The sequence below is a fragment of the Scylla paramamosain genome, chromosome 5, assembly GCF_035594125.1.
Source record: "Scylla paramamosain isolate STU-SP2022 chromosome 5, ASM3559412v1, whole genome shotgun sequence".
NCBI lineage: Eukaryota > Metazoa > Arthropoda > Malacostraca > Decapoda > Portunidae > Scylla > Scylla paramamosain.
In genome coordinates, this window is record NC_087155.1 from 4,809,192 (window position 1) to 4,819,191 (window position 10,000).

At 41.4% G+C, this 10,000-nt stretch overlaps 1 protein-coding gene across 4 annotated transcripts in view; it reads right to left on the bottom strand.

Moving 5' to 3' along the window:
- Positions 1-10,000, bottom strand: part of LOC135100441 (tyrosine-protein phosphatase non-receptor type 1-like) — a 171,750-nt gene that overhangs the window by 141,574 nt on the left and 20,176 nt on the right. For all 4 annotated transcript variants that reach the window (XR_010268711.1, XM_064003331.1, XM_064003332.1 and 1 more), the window contains exons 6-7: positions 8,206-8,367; positions 3,147-3,339 (exon numbers count right to left, since the gene is read on the bottom strand). Coding sequence is in view for 3 of the 4 variants with exons in the window: in XM_064003331.1 (XP_063859401.1) it covers positions 3,147-3,339; positions 8,206-8,367 (355 nt within the window). In the remaining variant the exon portion in view is untranslated. The remainder of the gene's footprint in view (positions 1-3,146; positions 3,340-8,205; positions 8,368-10,000) is intronic.

Below are 10,000 nucleotides of genomic sequence, written 5' to 3' on the forward strand. Positions count from 1 at the left end.
AAATTCCAGTTCCTATAGAGATGTCAGATAGAATGGAAGATAAAAGAGAGAGAGAGAGAGAGAGAGAGAGAGAGAGAGAGAGAGAGAGAGAGAGAGAGAGAGAGAGAGAGAGAGAGAGAGAGAGAGAGAGAGAGAGAGAGAGAGAGAGAGAGAGAGAGAATGTCTTGAAACCTCCCTCTTGAAAGAGAGAGAGAATGTCTTGAAACCTCCCTCTTGAAAGAGTTCAAGTCATAGGAAGGTGGAAATATATAAGCAAGCAGGGAGTTCCAGAGTTTACCAGAGAAAGAGATGAATGATTGAGAATACTGGTTAACCCTTGCATTAGTGATGTGAACAGAACAGGGATGAGAGAAAGAAGGAAGTCTTGCTGAGCAAGGCCACAGGAGGAGGGGAGGCACATATGAAGGTGTGGCACACTCCAAAGTGGTACATGAATTATTAGTGCAGATATAAGGTACTCAAATTTTGACATGCTCCAAGAAGTGCATGAAAATTTGACTTGCCAAGTAGAACAATGGCTCTAAGCAGGAGACATGACAGATCCAGGCAAGCGACACCTACAGGCATGGCTCTCTCTCTCTCTCTCTCTCTCTCTCTCTCTCTCTCTCTCTCTCTCTCTCTCTCTCTCTCTCTCTCTCTCTCTCTCTCTCTCTCTCTCTCGTGTATATCTCTCTGAAAGTGTTTTCTCCCTTTCTCCCTCCCACCTCTCCATCTGTATTCACACCACCAATGTGATCAAACATGAAAAAGATAAATAAAATACCATGACAAATGGTCACATTTTATTTACAGAACTCTGTAGGAAGCTCTGTTTGTACTGCCTTGTCCCTCACATCTCTTGTCCTGTTGTTGCCAGTGAGGGAAACTGGCTGAAAGTGAGAAGGAAACAGGGAGAGAGAGAGAGAGAGAGAGAGAGAGAGAGAGAGAGAGAGAGAGAGAGAGAGAGAGAGAGAGAGAGAGAGAGAGAGAGAGAGAGAGAGAGAGAGAGAGAGAGAGAGAGAGAGAGAGAGAGAGAGAGAGAGAGAGAGAGAGAGAGAGAGAGAGAGAGAGAGAGAGAGAGAGAGAGAGAGAGAGAGAGAGAGAGAGAGAGAGAGAGAGAGAGAGAGAGAGAGAGAGAGAGAGAGAGAGAGAGAGAGAGAGAGAGAGAGAGAGAGAGAGAGAGATGAGGGGGGAGAGATGAGAGGGGGAGAGATGAGGGGAGGAGAGAGAGATGGGGGGAGAGAGAGATGGGGGGAGAGAGAGATGGAGAGAGAGAGAGAGAGAGAGAGAGAGAGAGAGAGAGAGAGAGAGAGAGAGAGAGAGAGAGAGAGAGAGAGAGAGAGAGAGAGAGAGAGAGAGAGAGAGAGAGAGAGAGAGATGGACATGGGGTGGAAGAGAAGTATTGTGCAGTAGGAGGAAAGGAGTTCGTAATAGAGGACAGGGAGAACATTGGGCAAGGAAGTGAAGGAAGGGTGAAGAGAGAGAATGGGAGTACAGAAGAAAGTAGAGAGAATAGATATAAGCAGCATGTGTGAGGAGTGAGTGAAGAATTAGAAGAGAGGAAGTATTAAGGAATAAATATTTTTTTTCCTGTCCCCTACTCGTTTTAGTTCTTTCTCCATTTGTTCCTTTTGCATTTCTACTCCCTCTATCTCCTTGCCCCCTTTATGTTCCTTCCCCAGTAATATTCTCTATATCACACACATACACACACATGCCAGACATCTCCCACATCTCACAAAAAAAACTTGATGTAGCACCTTGTCATCATCTCTCTGACTCTCATGGTGAAAGAAGAAAATGGCCAGTGACCACAAAAAACACATTTGAAAGGAAGCACACTATGAAAATTAAAAATGTTCACTGGGAAAATTCTTGATCACAGCAGTTTAAGGGTTAACATAGTGTGTGTGTGAACACCAAATGATGAAGATATGAGGTGATATCAAAAGTGAGTGTTCATCAACTACCTATATAAACAATGGGTTGACAAAGTTTTTAATGATTATTTCTTTATTGTCCCAGTAATCCAAGGTTGGTATTTGCATTCAATGTGTTGACAAGTATCTAAGGTTAATAAGGAAGTTATTTAGTCATGAATATAAAATATAAATATGTGATATGAAGTGGTATCAACAATGAGAATTCACCAGCAGTGTATAAACAATGGCTTGATGTGATTTTTTCATGAGTTACTATACTGTACTGGTTTTTGTTCATTAGTTTTTTTATATTTAAGAACTCTTATTTACTTGTTACTCTAAGTTATATGCATAAAAAATTTTCAGAGTTGTAGGTAGTCTGGAAATATTTTAATCTTTGAGAGGCATGTCTCAGCAAGGTTGGAACCAATGTCATTTTCTGTCACTGCTTTCATTGCATTTAACACCAGTCATTAGCAGAACCAAACCCATGTTAATGGGAACCTGACTACATATATAACTCTCTATATCCCTCAAGATCCACTTGTACTTTGGACCCCTTTGCAGCAGCCAAGTAAGTCAAGTTCCAACCTATGATTTTTTGTGCTAACAACTTCAGCTTCAAAGGTTTACTTCATCTTTCACACATACTTTCCACATACTCATTTCTATCATCACTGTGCTTTGATTTCATTGCCCTTAACTTAAGTGACTGGAGTAAAACTGTTCACACTCAATCTCTATATCTACCATAGATATGTCTGTATCAGCATGTTTGCCCTTACAAGTTCAATTCTTCCTCAAAAAATATCTTTCAACACTGTCAGAGAAAGACTACAATTGTAAGGGAATTTTAATTAATACTCAAGCTTATGCAATATCTTCTAATAATATTCATATGGAAATAAGTCAGGAAGAGCAAAAATAAATCCTTCATGTAATAGAAAGAGAAGGTAATTGAAAAGGCACCACAAATGCACACAGTAGATCACAGACAGAGCTTCTATAAGTAACTCAAGTGTCTGCATTGTGGTGGTGAAAAATAAATAAATGAATAAAACAGGATAAAACAAGAGTAATTTATTTTCTAACATTGCAGCTTTTGCATTCTCACTCATTGAAGGAGGTAACAGCTGAAATGTTTGATAATAAAAACCTCATGCTTCATCTTTCATTTTCCCTTATTAACACATTTCAAAATATGATAACAAGCCTCATGTTTCTACAAATTCTGTATTCACTTACTTCCTCTGCTGTCCTCATCAAAGTCCTCTTCATCATCTTCTGGTGCTGTGTCTGTGCCGGTGCCATCTTGAAGTTCCTGTGTTAACTGACTTTCTATCATGGAGCGAGTGAGGGAGTCTGTGCGAGGTGGAGGCTGAGGAGGTGACTCATCTGCCAAGGACGGCTCCTCACTGCTGCTTTCTTCACAAGGATCCTACGAGACACATCGATAAATATCAATTATTAGAAAGTAAGCCAACTTTTCATTTCTCTAAAGTGGATGAGAAAGAGCCTTTGCCTACATTTGGCCTTCTGTCAATGCTGACTGATAAAACTTTTTTCATTATGTAAGAGGGACACCAGCCAAGAGCAACAAAACTGCAATAAAAAAAAACTGAGGTACCAGTCCTTGACTAGAGTTGAAAGCAGTCAAAAATTGCAGGATAAGTGTCTTAAAAATCTTGTTCTTGAAAGAGTTTGTCCCTGAATAGAGTTGAAAGTGGAGTAAAATAAAATTGCAGGATAAGTATCTTAAAAATCTTGTTCTTGAAAGAGTTCAAGTCATAGGAGGTTGGAAATACAGAAGCAGGCAGGGAGTTCCAGAGTTTACCATAGAAAGAGATGAATGATTAAGAATACTGGTTAATTCTTGCATTAGAGAGGTGGATAGAACAGGGGTGAGGGAAAGAAGAAAGTCTTGTGCAGCAAGGCCATGAGAGGATGGAAGGCATGCACTTAGCAAGGTCTGGAGAGCAGTTAGCATGAAAATAGTGGTAGAAGATAAAAAGAGATGCAACACTGCAGCAATGAAAAAGAGGTTGAAGACACTCAGTTAGAAGAGGGGAGTTGGTGAGATGAAAATGGCTTCATGAAGGGGAAGTCTTGCCTGACAAACTTGTTTAAGTTTTTACAGTAAAGTGTATGAGGCAGCAGATAATGGTGATAGTTATGACATCTTATATCTGGACTTTAGTAAAGCATTTGACAAGGTATCCCATCAGAGGCTCCTGAGAAAGGTTAGGGCACATGGGATAGGTGGGAAGATGTTAGGCTGGATAAGGTCATGGCTAAGCAACAGGTGGCATAGAGTTGTAATAAACAGCTCTAAATCTGAATGGGGTCATGTAATTAGTGGGATGCCACAGGGATCAGTATTAGGGACATTGTTGGTTTTAATAAATAGAAATGACTTGGATAGTGGAATTAATAGTGATGTTAGTAAATTTGTGGATGACACAAAGATAAGAATATAGGTCTATTAGAATCAGTATAAAAGGAGAATGACTAAAAGGATGTAGGGGGTGAGAAGTATTCCTTACAAGGCAAGTTTGAAACTGTTAAATTTACATTCTTTAGAGAGAGATGTAGGTTAAGAGGGGACCTGATAGAAGTTTAAGTAGTATAAGGGTTATAACAAGGGGGACATAAGGAAAATTCTTCAGCAACCAAGGCAGAACAAGAAATAATGGGTTCAAGCTTGAAAAATTTAGGTTTAAGAGGGAGCACTGTTCCCTTATATAATCCTCTCTTTACACCTACACCAAGTGTTCCATGTTTAAAGATCTTTTTCAGTCCATCAAGTTTTTTTTTTTTATGTAGGAAGGACACTGGCCAAGGGCAACAAAAATCTAATAAAAAAAAAATGCCCACTAAAATGCCAGTCCCATAAAAGGGTCAAAGCAGTGGTCAAAAATTGATGAATAAGTGTCTTGAAACCTCCCTCTTGAAGGAATTCAAGTCATAGGAAGGTGGAAATACAGAAGCAGGCAGGGAGTTCCAGAGTCTACCAGAGAAAGGGATGAATGATTGAGAATACTGGTTAACTCTTGTGTTAGAGAGGTGGACAGAATAAGGGTGAGAGAAAGAAGAAAGTCTTGTGCAGCGAGGCCGCGGAAGGAGGGGAGGCATGCAGTTAGCAAGATCAGAAGAGCAGTTAGCATGAAAATAGTGGTAGAAGACAGCTAGATATTCAACATTGCGGTGGTGAGAGAGAGGCTGAAGACAGTCAGTTAGAGGAGAGGAGTTGATGAGACGAAAAGCTTTTGATTCCACCCTGTCTAGAAGAGCAGTATGAGTGGAACCCCCCCAGACATGTGAAGAATACTCCATACATGGACGGATAAGGCCCTTCTACAGAGTTAGCAGCTGGGGGGGGTGAGAAAAACTGGCGGAGACGTCTCAGAACACCTAACTTCATAGAAGCTGTTTTAGCTAGAGATGAGATGTGAAGTTTCCAGTTCAGATTATAAGTAAAGGACAGACCGAGGATGTTCAGTGTAGAAGAGGGGGACAGTTGAGTGTCATTGAAGAAGAGGGGATAGTTGTCTGGAAGGTTGTGTCAAGTTGATAGATGGTGGAATTGAGTTTTTGAGGCATTGAACAATACCAAGTTTGCTCTGCCCCAATCAGAAATTTTACAAAGATCAGAAGTCAGGCGTTCTGTGGCTTCCCTGCGTGATATGTTTACCTCCTGAAGGGTTGGACGTCTATGAAAAGACGTGGAAAAGTGCAGGGTGGTATCATCAGCGTAGGAGTGGATAGGACAAGAGGTTTGGTTTAGAAGATCATTAATGAATAATAAGAAGAGAGTGGGTGACAGGACAGAACCCTGAGGAACACCACTGTTAATAGATTTAGGAGAAGAACAGTGACCGTCTACCACAGCAGCAATAGAACAGTCAGAAAGGAAACTTGAGATGAAGTTACAGAGAGAAGGATAGAAACCGTAGGAGGGTAGTTTGGAAATCAAAGCTTTGTGCCAGACTCTATCAAAAGCTTTTGATATGTCCAAGGCAAACAGCAAAAGTTTCACCAAAATCTCTAAAAGAGGATGACCAAGACTCAGTTTTTTTTAAGGAAAGCCAGAAGATCACCAGTAGAGCGGCCTTGACAGAACCCATACTGGCAATCAGATAGAAGGTTGTGAAGTGATAGATGTTTAAGAATCTTCCTGTTGAGGATAGATTCAAAAACTTTAGATAGGCAGGAAATTAAAGCAATAGGACGGTAGTTTGAGGGATTAGAACGGTCACCCTTTTTAGGAACAGGTTGAATGTAGGCAAGCTTCCAGCAAGAAGGAAAGGTAGATGTTGACAGACAGAGCTGAAAGAGTTTGATTAGGCAAGGTGCAAGCACGAAGGCACAGTTTCGGAGAACAATAGGAGGGACCCCCATCAGGTCCATAAGCCTTCCGAGGGTTTAGGCCAGTGAGGGCATGGAAAACATCATTGCGAAGAATTTTAATAGGTGGCATGAAGTAGTCAGAGGGTGGAGGAGAGGAAGGAACAAGCCCAGAATCATCCAAGGTAGAGTTTTTAGCAAAGGTTTGAGCTAAGAGTTCAGCTTTAGAAATAGATGTGATAGCAGTGGTGCCATCTGGTTGAAGTAGAGGAGGGAAAGAAGAAGAAGCAAAGTTATTGGAGATATTTTTGGCTAGATGCCAGAAATCACGAGGGGAGTTAGATCTTGAAAGGTTTTGACATTTTCTGTTAATGAAGGAGTTTTTGGCTAGTTGGAGAACAGACTTGGCATGGTTCCGGGCAGAAATATAAAGTGCATGAGATTCTGGTGATGGAAGGCTTAAGTACCTTTTGTGGGCTACCTCTCTATCATGTATAGCACGGGAACAAGCTGTGTTAAACCAAGGTTTAGAAGGTTTAGGACGAGAAAAAGAGTGAGGAATGTATGCCTCCATGCCAGACACTATCACCTCTGTTATGCACTCAGCACACAAAGACAGGTCTCTGACACAGAAGCAGTAGTCATTCCAAGGAAAATCAGCAAAATACCTCCTCAGGTCCCCCCAACTAGCAGAGGCAAAACGCCAGAGGCACCTTCGCTTAGGGGGATCCTGAGGAGGGATTGGAGTGATAGGACAAGATAAAGATATGAGATTGTGATCGGAGGAGCCCAACGGAGAAGAAAGGGTGACAGCATAAGCAGAAGGATTAGAGGTCAGGAAAAGGTCAAGAATGTTGGGCGTATCTCCATGACGGTCAGGAATATGAGTAGGGTGTTGCACCAATTGCTCTAGGTCATGGAGGATAGCAAAGTTGTAGGCTAGTTCACCAGGATGGTCAGTGAAGGGAGAGGAAAGCCAAAGCTGGTGGTGAACACTGAATTCTCCAAGAATGGAGATCTCTGTAAAAGGGAAGAGGGTCAGAATGTGCTCTACTTTGAAAGTTAAGTAGTCAAAGAATTTCTTATAGTCAGAGGAGTTAGGAGAGAGGTATACAGCACAGATAAATTTAGTATGAGAGTGACTCTGTAGTCATAGCCAGATGGTGGAAACTCGGAAGATTCAAGAGCGTGGGCACGAGAGCAGGTTAAGTCATTGCGCACATAAATGCAACACCCAGCTTTGGATCGAAAATGAGGATAGAGAAAGTAGGAGGGAACAGAAAAGGGGCTACTGTCAGTTGCCTCAGACACCTGAGTTTCAGTGAGGAAAAGAAGATGAGGTTTAGAAGAGGAGAGGTGGTGTTCTACAGATTGAAAATTAGATCTTAGACCGCGAATGTTGCAGAAGTTAATGAAGAAAAAGTTGAGGGGGGTGTCAAGACACTTAGGGTCGTCGACAGAAAGGCAGTCCGACCTGGGGACATTTATGGTCCCCTCCCCAGATGGGGACTCCGAGGCTGGTGTAGGAGTCGCCATGATGATTTTAAAATATTTGAGTGAAGGGTGTGTGTGTTATTAGGTGCTTGTAGTTTTGTGTGGAGGAAGAGAGTTATCTTTAGAGGGCAGGCTGTGATTGCCTCCTTGTGTTGTGAGACACAAAGGGAAACGTTCAGTGAGGTCACAGCTGGGTTTAATGATAGGTTCACAGCACCCCCTGAACAGTGCTTCAGACCTCACTGGGAGTAATTATCGTTTCGGCAGGTGTCTACTGCCTCCTCCTGGCAGTAGACTTTTACTTCTTTTACCTTGCACTTCCTTGTGAAAATAAAAATATTGATCTTCCACACAAACCCAACCCACAGTAAATTAATTTAACCTACAGTACTTCATACCATGGTCAATCTGATGAAATCAATGATTTTGCAAAAACCAACCTAAAACAATTTTACTAATGACATACCTTTCCATTTACTTCAACAAGCTTGTGTGCACCATAAACAATTGCTTGATATGAAAACCTCAGCTGGTCATGTGTCTGGATGAGGCCCATGCGCTGCCGTCTCATATTCAGTAACACATCCACCACCTTTCCCTGACCAGATCCACACAGGCCTTTGCTCAACTGAAAAATTAAAGTACAATTTCGTATAATTGCATCCTTAATCATAAAATAACAACAAATCCACATGGAATAACTTTGTGGAAAATGTCTTTTTCTTTGCTTTTCCATGCACACAATCTAATTTTTCTTTGTTTTGACTTTATATTTTCTTTATATATTATTTACTTTTCTGTACAATAATGATCTGTTACTTGATTCCTTTACCACCAATTAATAATTCAAGTCCAGAGACATAAGAATTACACAATTGGAACCTTACAAGGAGTCAAAAGCTCTTAAAAAATTAGCATCTCTGGTTGCTAAAACTCTGAGCTTAGTGTTACCTAAACTAATTACTTTAACTGTATAGCAAATTGATGAAAAAAATATAATGAAGCCTGCATCACACAAAAGTCACATATGCTCCTCCCCACCAAATGCCCATGTACCAAATTTATCGAAGGCCTTCACTCTTAATCATAGTCCTGTGGATGCACATTTATAGCTGTTGTTTTGAAATTAATCCCTTTTCTTTTTCTTTCTTTTTTTTTTTGCTCATCATTCATAAAAATCTGCAATGCAGATTTCAGCCAAAAATCAAGAAGCTTACACTGCACAAACAAGTGATACACTTTCCCTCATTACAATCTTAAAATAACATATAAAATTGGAATCACTAAGAAATAATGAAAATATTGGGATAGATTTGTTTTATGGTAGAAAACAATATTTAAACAGTCACTTCTGAAAAGGGATATAAAAACCAAGAGGTCAGGGCATGGAAGCCAACTACAGCCAGGTTGCCATTAACACATAATATTATAATGCAAATCATGTATAGCACAAGGTGTCATTTTGCTTCTAAGTCAAATTGCAATGCAGGGGACTTGAAATCCTAACACAGAACTCAAAACCCTAACACAATGATGGACCACAACAAGCACAAAGAAGTCTGTAACATGGGGCAGAGTAACACTAATGTGGGGGAAGGCTGTGTGCCATTGCCACCCCTGCCACCCACAGTGATAGTACCAAGTGTGCCACTGCCATCCCTGCCACCCACAATGATAGCACTAACTGTGCTGCTGCCATTCCTGCCACCCACAATGATAGTACCATGTGTGCCGCTGCCATCCCTGCCACCCACAATGATAGTACCAAGTGTGCTGCTGCCATCCCTGCCACCCACAATGATAGTACCAAGTGTGCTGCTGCCATCCCTGCCACCCACAGTGGTAGTACTAAGTGTGCTGCTGCCATCCCTGCCACCCACAGTGGTAGTACTAAGTGTGCTGCTGCCATCGCCATCATCCCCGTCATCTGCTGCCACCACCAACAGTGATGCTGCTTTAGTGAGAAGGGCAGACTGCAACCACCACTCCCAGTGATGCTACTTTAGTGAGAAGACTGCAGCCACCACTCCCAGTGATGTTACTTTAGTGAGAAGACTGCAACCACCACTCTCAGTGATGCTACTTTAGTGAGAAGGGCAGATTACAGCTGCCACTGCCACCACCACTGCCATCCATAGTGAAATTAACAGTGAGCATTCATCAGCTGTGTATGTAAACAATGGCTCAGTGTTTTTTTACTGATTGCTTCTTTACTGTACCAGTAATCCAAGATCATCATTAGCATTTAATAGCATTCAAAA